At 49.3% G+C, this 19569-nt stretch overlaps 2 protein-coding genes and 2 pseudogenes across 2 annotated transcripts; all 4 read right to left on the bottom strand.

Annotated features, from left to right (window-relative positions):
- Positions 1-1583: 1583 nt before the first annotated feature.
- Positions 1584-7524, bottom strand: LOC112896724 (calcium-transporting ATPase 2, plasma membrane-type-like). Its single transcript, XM_025964836.1, has 6 exons — positions 7052-7524; positions 5004-6955; positions 4765-4923; positions 4379-4550; positions 3853-4151; positions 1584-3619 (listed from the first exon to the last, which is right to left on the bottom strand). Exons 1-6 carry the CDS (start codon positions 7281-7283, stop codon positions 3371-3373), a joined length of 3063 nt encoding a protein of 1020 aa, XP_025820621.1. The 5' UTR covers positions 7284-7524; the 3' UTR covers positions 1584-3370.
- A 2378-nt stretch (positions 7525-9902) lies between these two features.
- On the bottom strand, positions 9903-15205 carry LOC112896726 (annotated as a pseudogene).
- A 440-nt stretch (positions 15206-15645) lies between these two features.
- Positions 15646-16454, bottom strand: LOC112898332 (protein ALP1-like). Its single transcript, XM_025966672.1, has 2 exons — positions 16205-16454; positions 15646-16115 (listed from the first exon to the last, which is right to left on the bottom strand). The coding sequence occupies exons 1-2, from the start codon at positions 16452-16454 to the stop codon at positions 15646-15648; spliced, it is 720 nt and encodes a 239-aa protein (XP_025822457.1).
- A 1078-nt stretch (positions 16455-17532) lies between these two features.
- Positions 17533-18357, bottom strand: LOC112898331 (annotated as a pseudogene).
- Positions 18358-19569: the final 1212 nt, after the last annotated feature.

Here is a 19569-nt window from a genome sequence, read left to right as displayed (position 1 = left end):
TTTAGAACTTCTTTGGCTCAATGCACTCGATGAACTTGTTTTATATAAAGCTTCTGAAATGCAGCAACTGCATTTGCTTCTGAACTTGCTAAGTATTAGCAGCTAATGATTTCTTTTTTTTTCTCAAAAAGTACTAGCACCTAATAAGGGACATGAATCTAGTCAGTTGTTCAACCAATGCAGCAACCTACATACATATGCCTCTGAAATGTATTCCAGATGGGGAAAAGAACTAGTATCATCTCAGATTAAATTCCTTTTCTGAGCCCAAGAAAAAAACTCTCACTACAGTAGCATAAAAAAACTTTGCTGTCCTCGGGATTCGCGCACTCCGCCCGACCAAGCTTGCGATGAGAGACATTATACAAAGCGCAAGGCCCCTTAGCATAAGCAGCACGAAACGTGGATCGGGCATTAACTAGTAATCAAGGCGTAACGATGGCGTCGCTGTCTCGACCACCTTTGTTTAGTCGATTACGAATTTACGATGCGTACCTGTGTTCTCGAGCTGCCGGTTTTGACTTCAGGATCCGGTGCGCTACGGAACCTGACACCGCCGAGGAAAATTGGCAGCGTCCTTCTGTGTTGCAGACCTGAACCTGAAACCTTTCTCTTTCTTTGCTTGCCCTAGCGTTTACACTAGCCTCGGTTTAGGCCGGGATGGTTTGTTTACTCCAGCACTCCAACGTGCTTCGTCTGCATTTTAGCCCCAACTGATCTGTCACTCTCTCTCTCTCTCAGTACGTGCGTCTGTGCAAATTTTGACGATCTTGGTCTGAACTTAGATGGGTTAGTTTTGACAGATCAATCATGGCTAACCGGCTTTGTCTTCTCGAACGTGCTTCGTCTGCATCTTAGCCCCAACTGATCTGTCCCTCTCAGTGAAGACAGCATGCTTACATTTGTGCAAATTCTGACGATCTTGGTCCCAGAACTTTAGATTTGTTAGTTTTGACAGGTGAATCATTGCATTGCTAATCAGACTTGTCTTATCATATTCTGTTTTTCTTTTGCGAAAGCTTATCATATTCTGTTTGGATAATTACCGCCAAAAAAAATATTCTGTTTGGATATATGAATCGCTCTAAAGTTTGCAGTACAAAATACACATCTTGTCAAAACTGTTGCTCAAAAGTCCTCATGGCTCTCAACAGAGACCGCATTGACTTCCTGCCGTCCACCACCACCACCAGCAGCCGCCGCGGGCACGAACATCCACCACTACCACCAAGGCTTCCGTAGCATCATCACTCGCCGTGACAACGAGCCGGCCTCGCTTTCGCGCCAGTGCAGTCTTGGAGCCAAAAAGCCTTGAGGGCAGGAGCAGGCGCGGAAAAAGCTCTTTTCACATGCCCGCAGCTTTCCCAAGCGGGTAATAGTCGTTTGACTGAAAGATTGGTTCAGCCGACAGTGCAAATATGGATAACGGGAAACATAGTGGTTTCTCTTTTTTTTTTGAGTTCGTTTCTTTCTTTCTTCTTTGGAATGGTAGGGTAGTGGTTTCTTCACCCTACAATTTTTAGGAAACAAAAACGTTGGGATTCTATACAGTAGCAGAGAGACTGAGCAAGAGAACACGCATCAATGATTTGCATACTAGATTTTAAACACGCAGGAATGAGATGCACACGATACAAAATTCGGAACGGATAGAGGCAGTTAGGCACAGAATCTGCTGTCGATTGCTGAGGTTGCGAGCCTATGATTGATGGGTGAGCCTGCCTGCCTGCCGAACGCGTGAATGGAGGGAGATCCCGCACGCCGCGTTCCCGGCCGCCGCGGCAGCCGCAGCTGCAGGCACGTCGTCCCTGATGGCGACGGGACTCCGGGCTCCAGCGCGGCGGAGCAGGGGGAGGGGACGGAAAGAAAATATTCCCGTGACAAGAGGGCGTGGCCACAGCCACCCCCCCACCCCCCAAACCGGCGCCGCCTGTCTGCCCGCAGCTGTGCGCCCCGGCGTGATCGGCCACGACCCGTCGGTGTGGATGAATCGTCGTGTCCCGCGCTCGAGACCTTGGAGGGCGAGCTTCTCCGCGTGCGGTCTGGCTCGGCGACGACGGCGAGGTGAACAGACTGGACGAGGAACAGGGGCCTGCACCTGCCAGGTTCAGAAAAAGGCACGAAGAAAGACCGGAACGGAAGGAACGAACGCCATGGTTCTGTAATCCTGTTCCCCTGCTATGGATTGAGCCAGGGTCTGAATCTGGTGGGGTGATTCTTTGTTGAACCCTCAGCCTCCATGAATTTTCTCAGGTTTTTTGGGTCTCGGTTTGGCTGCGAATGAACTGAAAATACAGGGACACAGGGGTGGATGGTATTTGAAATACCGTCCACCCCGCCTCCAGATTTTCTCGGTTTAATTTCTCCCTCCACAGGTCGAGGATGAGACTGAAATTTGGTGCGTTGTTTCACCATCTCCTCCTCAGTCTCTGAGATTTTTTTCGGAAATTTTCGTCGAAGTGGATAGGAAACGGGAGTGGACGGTATTTCATCCACCCTCCGTCCCCAACAGGCTCGACCAATCACCGCCCGCGCCCGCCCGGGGAATGGCGTCTTCCTCGCGTTGCCGTTTCTCCTCGTCTTGCTGCCTCAGGGGCCGGCCCGTGCTGCCTTCTGGGGCCACCTTGGTGCTTTGCGACGTGCCCAGACGTGTAGCTCGCATTGGCCGGTGATCAGTCGATGGCGCCTCCGCCACGGGCGGGCCGTGACCCCGCGCCGCGGCCGCCATGAAAAAGGAGGCCGGCGCACTGGTTCATGCTCATGCCGCTTAGCGCCAGGCACGGGTCGGCGACGGCGAGCCGGAGGCCCGGAGTCCGAGCGACCGAACATCCGGCCCCTGGGCGGCGCCTCCCGGTGCGCTGGCAGACGCGTGCAAGGCGAGGGGATGGGCAGCGCGCACGCGCCGGGCACCTCACGGAGCAGCGGCCGGCGGCGCACGGGCCGCGGAATACGCGGCGCGGGCGCGCAGTCCTTGCTTCAGTTCCTTATGGAGCTTGTGACGGGAAAACAGCAGCAAGTTCATGCTCCAGTTCCTTTTCCAAAAAAAAAGGTTCATGCTCCAGTTGTAGAATCAGAAATGAATGAACTCGTTGTTGGTGACTTGATGTAAACATGTCGAGCCATATACAGTTCCAGAGTTCCATAGAAAACACATAGGGGGGAATTTTGGAATACCAAAAGCTACATGAACCTATTCGACAGTTTGAATGATCAGGCCCAATACCTGTCTCAACCTCTAGATCATAAGCAATGAAAATGGGCGAAGACTCATCTAAATGCATTACACAAAAGGGGAAAAAACTATGTTATGCAAATGGCAATGGCCAAAACTTGCCAGGCTTCAGTTTCTGCCAGGAATTAGTTGTGCCTCCTACGCAGAACCGACCGGCACCATCTTCACCACGACGGCGATCGGCATGCCTATGAAGCCGATGAAGATGCTGGCGATCCACTGCGTGAACGTGAGAGGGGTCGTGTTCGCGAAGTTGCCGAGGAACTGGATTATGATGAACTGGAAGACGACGGTGCTGCCGAGGACGGCGGCGAACACGTTGTTGTCGAGGATGCCCTCGAAGACATTTATCCTCTCCATCTCCCTTGAGCTCACCTCATTGAATACCTGCACAATTCAGAAAAAAAAGAATTAGTGGAAAGTATCAAAGTGCTACTTTCAGGTTTCAGCCTTTCTTAGTAGGGATTCTGTGGAATAATCCCATACTTTTGCTGAAACCATGTTATTCATTAGCACACTGATGCCATAGTTCCAGCAAGAAACACAAAGTAAATCCAAGGAGGCATATATATTTGGTAAAATCAGAAAAATGAATGATGCAGGAACCACTTCCACGTTACCTGGCAGAATACGAAGCAGTTGAAGATGATTGTGTTCAAGACTAGATCAGAGTTGTCGCCCTCGATTCCGAAGAGCCATTTCCCTTCAGCCTGCAGATACCAAATCACAAGGAACTGGTAGATGGCCTGTCCCATGATGTTCCTCCACATGACGTTGCTGATGAAGTTTCCTTTCCTTCCAACAGGAGTTCTCTTCATTAGCTCATTGTTTGGAGGTTCGGTGGCCAATGCCAGTGCGCCTAGTGTGTCCATGATCATGTTGACCCAGAGCAATTGCACAGCGGTAAGAGGAGCACTCCCTTCATCAACAAGCAGAAGTACAAGAACAGTGAGAAACAACTGACAGAACAAACAGATTCGGAAGTTTAAAATTTGCAGTATTAGTATTAAAACACGAATTTGGATTATCCGAAACATTATTGCAGATATAAAAGGATCATTCCGGTATTTCTGTCATAGATGAAATTGCATTGCAGGATAAAATCTTTGTTTTAAGAAAAAATAAAATCAACTTTTCATAAAGTACCTATCAAGCAAGCTGAAGAAAAGTTTACAATGAGAGCAACCACATTGACCGTCAGCTGAAACTGCACGAACTTCTGAATATTGATGTACACTGATCGACCCCACTTAGCAACAGTGACTATAGTGGAGAAGTTGTCATCAAGAATGATAACATCCGCACTCTCTTTTGCCACCTTCACATAAAGATAAATGATAGTTCAACTCACAGTATTGTTCATTCTTATAGCTGTTATGCGGATGTCAAGAATAGCACAAGGAATAACATGCCGAAAAATATAGGTACCAATTACATAATTGCTTGTTTACTACAAACCCAATACTGATAATATTTTTATGAAATAGAAAATTCTAGTATTTAATTTATGAAAATGTCATAAATAATAGTACCTCAGTTCCAGCAATGCCCATTGCAAGCCCAATATCAGCTTCATGAAGTGCAGGTGCATCATTTGTGCCATCACCAGTCACCGCGACAACTTCATCAAATGTAGTCCGAAGATGCTTGACCAAGGTGTGCTTGTCAAGTGGCGAAGATCTTGCCATCACCTGACCCATGAAATCAGAGCACAGTGACAGATGAGCTCAGAAATGGTAGGCAAAGGCAAGTAGTACATCGACAAGCTCACCTGTATTTTCGGTATCAGTTCATGCAATTCTTCTTCACCCTTGAGTCTGAAGTCCGGCCCTTCAATGGCTACGCCACCTTCAGTTAAAATGCCACATTCCCGGGCAATCGCCTTCGCCGTGTTGATGTTGTCACCGGTAACCATCCTGACAGTGATGCCTGCTGACCTGCAGATGGCGACCGATTCCCTGACGCCGGGACGGACAGGGTCCTTGATCCCCACAATGCCAATGCAGGTGTACCCATCCATCGGAATCTGATCGCTTGCCGAGAACCCCCCGTCGACGTCAATGTAGGCGAGGCACAGCGTGCGCAGCGCCTCGTTGGCGAAGCTGTCGATGGTGGCCTTGAGGTGATCCAGGGTTGCGCCGTCGAGCGGGACGACGTTGCCGTGCTCGTCCAGGTACTTGGTGCACGACGCCAGGATGATCTCCGACGCGCCCTTGCAGTGAGCTCGCAGAGCGCCGCCGGGGAGCTGGATGACCACCCCCATCCTCTTCTTGGCCGAGTTGAAGGGCTCGACCTTGACGAGGGTGCTCGCCTTGCGCACGGCGGAGAAGTCACCGCCGAGCGACAGGCCGAACTCCAGGATCGCGGTCTCGGTGGGCGTGCCCAATATCTCGCGCTTGCCGTCCTGGTTCATGACGACGTCGCCGCCGGTGTTGTTGAAGATGGACTGCAGGAGCATTGCCACGACAGAGCTCGGCAGCTCGGTGGGCAAGGTCTTGGTCTCCGAGGAACTGCTCACGTCTTTGACCTTGCCGCAGATGCAGGCCTTGACGACGGTCATGTGGTTGGTGGTGAGTGTGCCGGTCTTGTCGCTGCAGATGGAGGTCGCGGAGCCCATGGTCTCGCAGGCGGCGAGGTGGCGGACGAGCGCCTTGTCGTTCATCATCTTCTTCATGGCGAACGCGAGGCTGAGGGTCACGGCGAGCGGCAGGCCCTCGGGGACGGCCACGACGACGATGGTGACCGCGATGGCGAAGAACTCGAGCAGCTCCAGCGCGTCGTCCCCGGTCCAGCTGAAGTAGGAGCCGTCCGAGATCTTGCGCCAGAAGAGGCTCTGGGTGAGCACCGCGAACGTGACGACCGCGAAGATGAGGCCGATCTTGCCGATGATGGTGGCGACGCCGTTGAGCTTGACCTGCAGCGGCGTCTCGTCGTCGCCGCCCTCGCTGAGGGTGGCCATCAGCTTGCCCCATTGCGTCCTCATGCCGACGGTCGAGACGAGCATCTTGCACGAGCCGTCCTGCACCTTGGTCCCCGACAGCAGGAACGGGTTCTCGGCGTGGACGGCGACCGGCTCGCTCTCACCGGTCAAGCTCGACTCGTTGATGAGCAGCGAGAACCCGGAAACGAACAGCCCGTCGGCGGGCACCTGGTCGCCGATGGAGAGGTGGACGATGTCGCCGACGAGGAGGTCATATATCGAGAGCTTCTGCCGGAATCCGCTCCGGGTGACCTGCACGGTGATCTTCTTCTTCTCTTTGTCGAGGTCCTTGAACTGCAGCGACTGGCGGTAGTCGCTGGTGGCGGTGACGAAGACGACGAGCAGGATGCTGGCCACGATGCCGAGCCCGTCGTGCGCGCCGTGAGGCCAGCCCTCGGTGGCGATGCCGACGAGGAGGGAGACGAGCGCGCACGCGGCGAGGATCATGAGCGTCATGTCCTGGAGCGCCTCCCACACGAAGACCCAGAAGCTGCGCGCCTCGGCCTCCGCGAACCGGTTGACGCCGAAGAGCTTCTGCCGGGCCGCCAGCTTGTCCGCCGACGCCGGGAGGCCGTCGGACGCCGAGGTGGAGAGCTTGGACAGGACGCCCTCCACGCCGCCGTGCGTCTTGAGGCGCTTGATGTCGTGGCTCTCCACGACGGAGCTTATCTCCTCCGCGCACACGCCGAAGCCCGCCGCTGCGACGTCGGCGGGCACCGTGTAGTCGGCCTGCGGCGGGAGGCCTGCAGTGGATCGGAGTCGCGGTTTGCGGTAAGATTCAATTCAGAGGCGAAATTGGGAGAACTCTTGCCCGGTGATCTGGACGATATGGGACATACCGTGGATGAACTGGAGCGCGGCCTTGGAGACGAGCACGGCGACCCGCAGCTTCTCCTGGTTGGAGCGTTTCATGGCGGCGGCCTCGGAGCGCTTGTCGAGGTTGGCGGTGAAGCGGAACCGCCTGGTGGGGTTCTTGACGACGCCGACGACATTGCGCCATCGGCCCAGCGCCTCGTCCGACGAGTGCTTCGCCTTGACGCCCCCAAAGTTCTCCTTCAGGTAGCTTTCCATCTCGCCGGGCCCCAACTGCTACCGCACAGGCAAACCAACCTCTCTCCCTCCGTCTCAGAACACGCGCGCGTGAACTGGTGGTGCTTTCATGGGGTGTCGAGGGGTGGTCGGCGAAGTGAGTGGAGCGGGACGGAGGAGGGAGGGCGGTGGAGGTGGTGGCGTGGCGAGCTGGTGTGATGCTTCGTTCAGGGATCCGCGCGAGACGGGGAGGGGAGAGCGAGTGGCACCTCCTCGTCCGCTCTTGCGATCCGGCCGCGAAACGAACGGGGCGCCCACGAGGCCACGGATCGGTGCCGCCGTTGGGCGCGCGCCGCCTGTCACGGCGAGCGGCACGGATCTTTTTTGTCTGCCGGACTTGGGGGGAAGCGGGCCGCTCCTGGACCTACTGAAAATGTCGTCATCGCACGGCCCGTTACGTGGATCTCTCGAAGCAGCCGCCAGCCCGCGCCGGCGGGTGGGCTGCTGGATTGGTGCGAGTCTGCGAGCCTGGGCCGCGCGGCCACTTTTCCTTTGAATTTTGATGATAAACGTATCACCCGAAACTCCCCGAACGGCCCAAAAAAGATTAAAAAAATAAAGTAAAAACATACTGCTATTTCTTTGAACAGGATGCCCATCAGGGAATGCCCGTCGCACGACGAAACAGCTAGGAATCCTGCCCTCAGTCCTCACCGTGTCATCCTCTGTTCACATCCCGCGAGGCTCACCGTCACTCGACTCATCCTCCTCCTCGTCCGGGTCGTTTCTCGCGGGGATGATGAACACGTCGGACTCGTCCGGCGACCGGAAGCTCACCCTCCTCGACACGCTGCTCTGGCTCCGCAGCGACGCCCTGCTGACGGCGGACACGCTCTCGTGCACGGCCGGCGAGTAGCCGCCCCCGGAGCGGTCGTCGTCGTCCAGGTCCACCGGGCACACCTTCGGGGAGTTGCGCCGCGCCGGCGTCCCCTGATCCGCCTCCCAGCTCGGCGGCGGGTACAGGATCTCCTCCAGGGTCAGGTGCCTCGCCTCCGCTCCTGCGGCCGCGAGGCTCTGGCTCGCGCCGTGCCCTTGGCTCTGCAGGCAGCTCGGCACCACCCTGTCCAAGATCACCTTGAGATGGCAAGAGGAGCAGCACGGTAAAAGGCACATTTTTCACCTTCCTCCCTGAAAGAAAATGAACACCTCGTTTTGAAGTGCCAACAGGTATATTAAGGGTATGGCCGAGAGAGCATGCATGTGGAAATGGATCAGCCTTGGAAACTAAGATGGCCGTCTGTATAAACTAGGTTAGTAAAAAAAAAAAAGAGAAATCTTGGATATGCCGCGGTGATTATAGCAAGGGTCAAAAAGGGACAAGCATGTTGCATAGTTAGAAACTAGGCTGGTGTTCTTCACTTCTTTGTAATGGAAAGTTACTTGCTGCTGCTGTTGTTGATGTCATTGCAGCCAACTATAAGGATACCAATAACAGTCCAGATTATGATTGGAGTTTTGTGAAATCCTATCAACAGATATGATGACACAGAATTGTAACTACCGAGCTTTTGATGCTATCTGATTCTGTACAAATAGGGATATACCCACTGCCATCAAGGAACATTAGGAGGAAACTTTAAAAGAAACGTGCCTTCATTGACCAAACATTCTTCTTGCTAGCCTTCATTGACCAAACATTCTTCTTGCTAACACCGTCGTTTTGCACAAGTACCTACATTCTAGTAGAGTTACAACTGACAAACATTCTTGCTGTTTACACATCTCTTTCCTTGGCATGATACTCTTGGAGCGTGTCAGCGTGAAACGCCATGGTAACTTGCCAGAAGTTCGGTACCAACATAGAATTCATAGATGCAATGGTCATTAAGTTTGATATGAAAAGAAAGTTCATTGGTCCACCTGTAACGTGATGTACTTTCTGTTGAAATAGGTATACTCGATGAGAGGACCTTTCTATATATGCTTTTGTCGAAACGAATTAAACTAATACTAGTAGGTAAAGAAATATCCATATCACTGAATTTGTTGATGCCCTCAATCCTTGTAACTCCACCAAATGGCCAGAGAGCATATCTGAAATAATGGAACTGTTTGGTTCTTCCAAAACAAGAAATTAGCCGAAACACAAGCTCAGAATCCAATGACAATGGTGATTGGTGAACTGATGGGATCAGGGTCAGTATATTACAATGGGAGACATTCAGTTACAGAATCCAATGATCCCTGTTCATACACCACAGATTCGCAGCAACTTGGAGTTTCTGTCAACGGACGAGGCCAACATTTTCTAACTAGGGAGGGACCTTGTGGTGGTATCTGATCTTATACAAATTTGGATATACCCACTTCCATCAGGGTAGTTCAGGAGGAACGTCTGAAATAACATTCATTACTGTCTATGCCAAAATGAATGTGATATATATAATAATTATACAAAAGGAAATATTGTCTGCACCTGTTGCCATCCTCAATTATTACAAAAGCAAAAAAATCTACATGCACCTGTCTAGTACTTACTGACGACTTCACGAAAGAATAAAGAAATGTTGTAAGGATCAGGCCGGCAGGTAAGAAATTGGGGACAGTTTATCTACCTCACTCTTATTCAAAGAAACAGTGTTGATAAGCACAAGCAAGCAGTACTATTTTGCTTAAGGTAGTGACTGCAGTGGCACAAAACGTTTGACTAGTATTCAAAAGAAACCACAATGGCATTCAGCCTATGTCACAAGTTACAAAATACATGAATGGAGAGGGAAATGCAGCTTCTCAAGGTTTGCTGCAAAATTGGGATCAAAAGAGACCCACACTGATACGGTGTGGACTGTTGCAGATGCTTCACAGGAAGCTTCAAACAGTCAAAACAAAAAGGGGAAAGAAAATCTTTGAGATGAAGGGTAAGCAGATGATCAACGAGGAAAGCTCATTGATGACCAAAATTCATCTTCCATACTATAGTGCCTGCTCAAGTTGCAGGCACTGGTATTGGCGTTGCTCTCTTCAACTGATGGATGGCTCGTCCGAACTGCATGCTCTTCAGTTGCCTGATTGCTTCCGGTATTGTCTGCCAAACTTTGAATCGCTTCTAGTCTCGTCTCAACTTGCCTCATCGTGGGCCTGTCCTCTCCCTTTGGGTTTAAGCACATCACTGCAATTGCTGCCACTTCATTGGCTTCTCCTTCTTTCGCCGCCTCAGTGACTTGAGGGTCCAGCATATCACAGAGCCTGTCCCCGTTCACTAGCAAGACAAATTGTGAAACCAAATTGAAGCCTTCAGGTGATATGTAAGATGATGGTCTCCTCCGTGTCAGCAGCTCCACAAGTATCACACCGAAGCTGTACACATCACTTTTCTCCGTGAGCCGGCTTGTTTGGTAGTACTCTGGATCCAAATATCCGAAAGTCCCTTGAATGGTCGTTGTGACAGCAGTTTGATCACTGGGAATCCCTCGAGAAGCTCCAAAGTCTTATATTTTTGCTATCAACCGATCATCAAGAAGTATGTTGGTAGTCTTTATGTCTCTATGGATTATCGCAACTGAAGCAGCAGAATGCAAATAAGCAAGAGATCTTGCAATTTCGAGGGCTATCCTCATTCGCTCCTTCCATGATAGTGATTGTGGAGCACATACATGTAGATGGTCATGAAGTGTCCCATTCGAAATGAACTCATAGATTAGCAATGGAACTTCTGTCTCAAGACAACATCCAAAGAGCTTCACTACATTCCTGTGGTTTACTTGAGAAAGTATGGCGACCTCATTGATAAAATCATCAATTTCTCTCTTAATCGCATGCCTTGACCTTTTAATAGCAACGAGTCGTTGGTCAGACAAAATACCTTTGTACACAGTGCCATGGCCCCCACCACCAAGTTTTCGAGATTCATCGAAACTGTTTGTGGCCTTTTCAAGCTCTTCTAAGCTGAAAATCATTCTTTCAGCAATATCCTTGTCTACCAGTTGCTGCAGTAAAAGCCCTCTGTTTTGCTTGAAGAAATATTCTTTCCTTCTTTTAGCTTTTTGAGCCCTGACCTTTCTCCTTATGACAGCAGCAGCAAGAACAAATAGCAGAATTACTATACCGCTGCCAACTCCGATCGCAATGAACAATCCTGAACAGTATATTAAAAGGAAATTCTGAATGATTTGCTTCTATAAATCTATCTCAACACAAGAAAATTAGAATCTAAACAGCAGACCTAGTGAACTAGATATTGAATATAACTTTGTCCTTGTTACCTGAAAATTTCAATTTGCTGGGGCACACCCAGTTTTTACTCTGGGGTTGCCGTCACTTGCAGGTGGGCAGATACAATCATATGATCCAACTGCATTTATGCAGCGTCCAAAGCATGGGGGTGGATCTGGCTGTGTGCACTCATCGATATCTGTTAAAAGTTACACCACAAAACACAGTAATTAGCGAAGAGCAATCATACGGTGATGTCAGTTCCAGATGGCGCAGAGCAATCATACCTTGACATCCATTATGCATGTAAGGGTTGCCTTCATATCCTGGTTGACACTGGCATGCATACCCTCCACGAGGGTTGTCATGGCAGTCACTGTTGTCACTGAGGCACCCAAAGTCACCTGACTTCAGAGCTTCCGCACAAGATGAGTTACCAAGCATCCAGTTAACCACAGTGTGGGTTGGCACTTCTGGAGCAGATCCTGGTGTGGCAGCATACTTCTGCAACGGTATGGCATATCCTGTCCTCCTCCAATATTCCCCTTTTTCCACAAGAAATGTGGCATTGACCGTAACCCTTGGGCCAGACCGAGTTGAGTTTGCCTTATCGAGGGGAACAAGCTTGATCACGTAGCTGTTACTGTCTTCTGCAACCGTCGTATAACAGCAGCCAACACCAGAGCACGTGCCATCGATGGCCATCTTGGGATAATCAGGATGACAGTAGGAATCACAGGTGCTGGCATTGCTTCCTGCTCTGGGGAGACTAACCGAAAACTTGAAGCCACACCCCAAGGCAGCAAACACATTTTCAGCTGCTGATACACGATAGGACCTGCCATCTAATAAGTTGAGCGGCCAGGTCTGGTCTCCTAACAATCGGTTGACATGAGTATCAAGGTACAGAACCCTCTTACTCAACTTTATTTTGACGACTCGATATCCAGGGCTGTTCATGTACAGGACGGAAGGGTCTTGTTCCGTGCTGCATACGAGCTTGAATCCTTCATCACGGTAGCATCGCTCATCGCCAATGCCGAATGGGTAAGGTATACTTATGTTGTGGCATATGGGGGTGCAACCGGGCATTGCCATGTCTTGTGAAGATACCAGTGTCGGTATTGTTGCTAGAAACTGCAACAAGTGCAGAGATGCTATGGCAAGTGTGTGCATTGTTGCGTGAGGTACAAGGAAAAGGAAGCAGTAGCAGAAAAAGGCTTGGTGGCTGTGAGGCATCAGTTCATGCTACATATATAAGGGATGAGTCATCATAGAGCCCTTGTGGACCTGGTCTATGCAAATAAGCTAAAGAGCAGGAAAGTCCCTGCTAGCTATACTGCTACAGACTTCATTAGGTGATATTTTGAGTAAGGCGCTGACAATGTTGATATTATATTGAGAACAGTTATTATATAGGGAAAGTCTAGTTTACACTTTTGAACTATCATAAAAATCCAATTTTCAACATTTAACTACAAAATTGGATAGCAGAGACCATCCAACAGTCAAAACCAGACAAATTTGACCCTTTGGATGGTTTCAAAGGTGTTTTTTTATTTTGTGAAAATTAAAAGAATTCAAATTTAAAGTAGAAATTTATAAGTAATTCATTTTAAATTAAAAAATATGAAACGGGTAGCAATATTTTTCTAAAAATATAACCTATTTATTGGCACTGTACTTATCAGTTATTCGTATCCAATTATTTTATATTCTAATATTTATTTGCTTGTAGTTATGCCTATTATTTTTTTAATAAATAAGATTCAAATTGAGAAAAAATAGATAGGTTACAAATTTAGAAAAAATTGGTACTTGTTTCATATTTTTCTGATTTAAAATAATTTAGTTTTGATTTTTTAGATCTAACTAGAATTTTTTAATTTTTTTTAAAAAACAAAACCATCTTTGAAACCACCCAAAGAGCCAAACTTGTCCGGTTTCGACAGTTGGGTGGCTCTTGTTATCCGGTTTTATAGTTAAAAGTTAAAAATCGTACTTTTACGATAGTTCAAGGGTGTAAACTGAACTTTTCTTATTATATATCAGTTGTCCAACTTTAAAACATAGGAGATTCAAAGACAAAACTACTTGTTACAATGGATAGGTAATCGTCTGAAGCCTAAAAAAGAAACTGCAACAAGTACATAGTTGCTATGGCAATTTGGCAAGTGTGTCCATTGTTGCACAGGGTACAAAGAAAAAGACACAGTAGTCGATATGGATTGGTGACTGTGGGTACCAGTTCATGCTACATATACAAGCCCCACTTACTTTGAAGACCTGGTCTATGCAACCCTAAGTCTTTGCTGACCTGGTCTATGCAAACAAGCCTAACACTTTGAAAATTATTGGCTAGATTACACTGTTGGTGATGTCATTAGGTGACAGATTGAGTGAGACTGATAATGTTTGTGTTGCCTTCAGGGATTTTGTTATCATTCAATGAACCTTAAAAGGCACTCGGAAGCAGGTAGAAAACAAACAACAAAAGGGAAAAAAAAACTGATGCAATGGAAAAATCATTTCAACTTTGAGCTCTAATAACACACTCGAAGTGAAAGCTAAGACTATCTATCAATCTATAAGTGCACATCAATCAGTAGCTCTCTGAGAAAGTAAGAGCATGTCCACTCAAACTTTTGACTCTGTTTGATTGCATGGAGTTAGGATAGATTTGAAGCATCAAATATATACTTGAATATCAGATCATCGTACGATAAGAGACGTCGTCGACAAGGACAGACAAGCCGAATATGACAAGTGAACAGAAAAGAGAACCACCTCCATTGGTTCATATTAGTTGGTGATGCACCCTAAGTTTTCGCATCACTTGGACTTAAGAAAGTTCAAAAGGTAACTATAAATGTCTAAGTTGACAAGGAAATAAATAGACCAGAGCAACACACAGAAAAATAAAGGAATAAGTCTATTTTTGGTCCCTCAAGTCAACTCCGTTTGTCTAATTTTAACTTTAATCCCAAACTCCGATGCCATCTGCAACTGGCACTCTTTTTTTTTTTGCGATAATCTACAACTGGCACTCAACTATCAATTCCATCTAATTTTAACCCCGAGACTAATAAAAGGTGGTTTTACATGCCGGCCACAACAAAACTAAATGAGGACAGGAGAGGAGACTATAAAGAAATGCTAGAAAGCAGATTTGATAGGTTAGTGTAGAAATGCAATTCTAGGGGAACAAGAGCCGGGCCATGGCACCAAAATTATTCACAAGTTCATCGCTTTGAGATATCCCCGGAGTTTAGGGAATCAAACCATTGAACTGCTCAAACACAAGATGCATAACCTAGGTACAAAAATAGCTCACAAATTTCACTTCTAGGTCCGTGAAGGCGTGAACTACTCACAGATCGAAACGAATGTCCACAGGCATGCCTTTGTACTGGGACGGATGAGCGACCACCCCGGAGCTCCGCCGCCGCCAGCCGGCGACGAGGCGGCGCCGCGCCGCACATGCGAGGTGTGCTGGAGAAGGGGTCGAAAAGTGGGTCGGGAGTAGCCGTCCGATCAAATTGACCACGCCATGAAGCGGCCGCGCGATCCTCCTCTTCTCCACCGTGCCCGATGCCGGACTCGCCGCACCGGCAGCGCGCTTGGCCGCTTCCTGCGGAGGCGTATGGGTGTGGGCGCTCCTTGTACGTGGCTACCAGAAGCCGATCACCCGTTTTGGTCCCCGCAGCGGCGGGCGGCTTCCATTAGGGGCAGCATGTGATGCAGCTCTTGAGAGCGTCATGTTAGGGGGAGTTTGGTAGAGCTCCGCTCCCTGATTCTCCTGATCTGCTCCCTAATTCTCTATGGGAGCTGATTCTTCTGATCCTGCTCGAGAATCAGAATCAGTTTGTAAAATCGTTTGGCTGCAAAACTGATTCTTATGCGTTGATTACCTATAATACCCTTCGCTACCTATTCTTTTATAAATTGTGGTTGTATAAATCTGGAATAATATATATAAATATTACATGAGTATTTAAAAGGCATCTAAAATTCAATTAAGGTCTAGAGTCAAACAACATAAAGATCTAGAGTCAAACAAAATACAATTAAGGGTCTAGAGTCAACCCAAATACAATTAAAGACCTTCATCCAACAAAATACAATTAAGGGTCTACAGTGAACCGAAATAAAGACCTAGAGTCAACCAAAATACATCATACTTGTAAAGCAATCACCTTGCTTCCCAAATTGCTCTAGCTAGATCATCACGAAACCTATTCATGTTCCTACTACTAGAAGCTGTGGTGGATGTGTCGGACGCATTATGAGGAACATGTCTTCTGTATCGGGTTGGAATTGTAGGAACATAGTCAGGGTCTCGATCACATTTTTGAAAATCCTCATCAAGAGCATAATTCTCGCGGATGTAGTTATGAAGGCACATTGTGGCAGCAGCAATCATCATTTGCTTATCAACTGGATATGTCGGCATCTTAAGAAGAATCCTCCATTTCATCTTCCATACACCAAATGTGCGCTCTACTACATTGCGAAGACTTGAGTGCAAGTAATTAAACCTCTCTTGCTCACCATTAGGTGCTGCGTTATTCCTCCATTCTGGAACATGGTATCTCTGACCTTTGTAAGGAGCTAAATAGCCATCTCTATTTGGGTAACCAGCATCAACAACATAATATTTTCCTGTGTCATATGAGAACAAATATTAAGTTTGGTGAAAACAATATTCAGAAATAATAGAAAATAGAACTCAAGATATAATTGAAGTGTACCTAAAGGAGGATGTGGAAAGGTATCTTCATCACTTTCAAGTGCATGGTACAGTACAGTAGTATCATGCATAGAACCAGGTTGACCAATAGAGGCATATGTGAAACGCATGTCAAAATCAACAACTCCCATTACATTTTGAGTAGGTTTTCCAGACCTTCCAATATATCTAATGAGGTCCCTCTTCCGTGGGGTTGCAGATATATGAGTGCCATCAATTGCTCCTATGCAATCTTTGAAGTGTGGCCACATTCTTGGATCGTTGGTAATTCTACTATGCACTGTACGGAAATTAGGATCCTTTGGTTGTATATATCTTTTGGACATTGCCACCATGCAGTGCAAAACATCAGTGAATTTGCGACTAATTGTCTCACTAGAGTGCTTGAAATCTTTTTGGATAGCAGAGTTTGACCAACTATGACCACAAACCACAAGAAACAACCCAAGACATTCTATGGAGTTCATATGACTAGAGGATTGTAGGCCAAAATCACTAACCAACTCATCATGCAATTTGTAGAATAGCCATGGGGCATCCTGAACATGTCATAACATTCTTTAGGATTGCTGAGTGTTTCCATGACCCAAGCCATACCAGAAAAATTTGCAGTCCTTGGATCATTCTTATCAACATGAGATGCATAATACCATGATAAGAGAGATGCAGCAGCATGAATACTATTTTGGTTGTCCATGATCAGCCACATGACTTCCAGATCATCCACTTCTGAGTCACTTGAGTCCATCCCACTATCAGAAGAAGACATCTGTCAATACACACATAACAATTATGAGAACAAGAAGCATTATCATGTAATTGTAGCACCATATAAGATGTCATACATTCCATACAGCACGAACCATGTCATGCATCTCATAGAAAAAATATTACAAGACAGCAGGAAATTATGATAGGTTCATGAAAAATTGTTACAGCACAATACCATGGTAAATGTTCTACTAAGGGAAAAAATGACAGCTTGCACGCAGTAGGGAAAAATGTAACAAACTCATGAAAAATGATACAATGAACACGCCACATGTCTGTTCTGACACTACATGGTCGAATCATTCCTTGTGAGCCAATTATGCTTCATTGTAAGCCACTGAAACCGTTCTTCCGGCGTCTCCAAAGTCATAAACATCTCCCTCTCAGCTCGCTTGATGAAGACTTGAGAAGCTATGAAGTGTTCTTTGCTTCCTGGAACAGCACCACACTCTCTAACCAAAACCATGACATCCTTGATTGAACACCCAGAAGTATCCTCCCTCCTTGCCAAAGACTCACATGAGGCAGTACTCCTCTCGCTCATGGAAACAAGCTTGGTCAGTTGATCCTGCACCCAATGTCCTCCTGAAGTTTTTGGTTTTTACCCTTATCCTTTCGGCTAGTAGGTGCAGGCCGCTTTCCTTTCGAAGGTTCAGGGGAGATCTCATGGCAATCATCACTGGCTTCGTTAGCCTCGTAATCTTCATCTTTGTCATCATCAGGTTCGGTGTCTTGAGTGTTAGGTGCAGCACCACTTGAAGGAGACCAATGATCATCTCCCGTGTTCCGAATGTCTTCAAACATAATGGTCTTTAAATCTTCATGCTGAAGAGGACCATCCTTGAACTTGGCAATTCCTTTGTATACCTGCAAACAAAGAGAATATTACATACATATTTGCAAGATTTCAAGACTATCAAAAGATATCATCATAATTATTGGTACCTTATTTTCCTTCTCCACCACGAGTCAGGTGCAGTATATGTCTTCTTCACAGGGTCCCATCCTAACCCAGTTTCCCTGGACAATCTTTTCCAGTTACCATACTCTTTCCGCATCTTATCCCATTTGTTCTTAAATTGCAGCTTGCTATAATCCAATTCAGTCTTCTCCTTAAACTTTTCCATAACATTTTTGTACCCAGTCCTGTTAAGATGAGTGCCGCTGCGATTGTGTGCTCTCACTTGTTCAGCAAACAACTCACATAGAAGTCTAGTATTCTCCTCATTCCAATCAGCGTTTTCAGCCATCTCGCTGTACAGAAAATAGTTCATGGCGAGTACCGACATATTAAGCGAATACAATTGTAACAAAGAAGTGGCACAATAGTAGGACATGTGAAAAATCAACTGTCTGTACCAACATATTAACCACAGGAATATGTAGCACACAATTACACAATACTTTTATGTGATCAAACAAATGCACTTGTCTGTACAAAGAATGTAGCAGTCTGTAAAAAAAAATACCACGAGCATCAGGTTGAGCGGTCTGTACCTTAGGCCGGAGAAGTAGAGACCGAACCAGACGAGAAACTGCAACGGAAGGACTGGTGAAGCCGCCGGTGAAACCTTACCCTGCAAAAGCGCCGGTGAAACCTTACCCTGCAAAAGCAGAAGGCCGTCGTGTGAGAGGAGAAGGGTGCACAGGGAGTCCAGGATCCTCCCTCCCTGCAAAAGAAGGCCGCCGCCCCCTGATCATCCACGCGCGCCGGCGCTGGCCTGCCCTGCTCCCCCCCACGCGCGCCGGCGCTGGCCTGCTCCCCCTCCCCCCCCCACGCGCGACGGCGCTCCCTGCTCCCCCCTCCCCCGCGCGGCCCTTGCTTCCCCCCCCACGCGCGGCCCCTCTCCCCTGCTCCCCCCACCCCGCGCGGCGGCGCTCCCCTGTTCCCCCCCCCACGCGCGGCCCTCTCCCCTGCTCCCCCCACCCGCGCGGCGGCGCTCCTCTTCCCCCACCCCCCGCGCGGCGGCCCTCCCCTGCTCCCCCTCCCCCCCCCGCGCGGCCCCTGCTCCCCCCCCACGCACGGCCCCTCTCCCCTGCTCCCCCCCGCGCGGCGGCGCTCCCTGCTCCCCCCCGCGCGGCGGCGCTCCCCCGGCTCCCCCCCCACGCGCGCGCAGCCGCCCCCCGCTCTCCCCACCCCCCGCGCGCCGGCGCGGCCCCTGCTACCCCACCCCGCGTGGCGGCGCTCCCCCGGCTCCCCCCCCGCGCGGCCCCTGCTCCCCCCCCGCGCGCGCCGGCGCTGGCCTGCTCTCCCCCCCACGCGCGGCCCCTCTCCCCTACTCCCCCCCGCGCGCGCCGGCGCTGGCCTGCTCTCCCCCCCACGCGTGGCCCCTCTCCCCTGCTCCCCCCCCGCGCGGCGGCGCTCCCCGGCTCCCCCCCCCGCGCGGCGGCGCTCCCCGGCTCCCCCCCCACGCGCGCGCAGCCGCCCCCCGCTCTCCCCCTCCCCCGCGCGCCGGCGCGGCCCCTGCTACCCCACCCCGCGCGGCGGCGCTCCCCCGGCTCCCCCCCCCCCGCGCGGCCCCTGCTCCCCCCCCCGCGCGCGCCGACGCTGGCCTGCTCCCCCCCCCACGCGCGCAGCCGCCCCCCGCTCTCCCC

This window comes from Panicum hallii, chromosome 6 (genome assembly GCF_002211085.1).
Source record: "Panicum hallii strain FIL2 chromosome 6, PHallii_v3.1, whole genome shotgun sequence".
NCBI classification, from domain to species: domain Eukaryota; kingdom Viridiplantae; phylum Streptophyta; class Magnoliopsida; order Poales; family Poaceae; genus Panicum; species Panicum hallii.
Note: the sequence above shows the minus strand (reverse complement) of the source record. Positions and strands in the feature narration are given on the sequence as shown.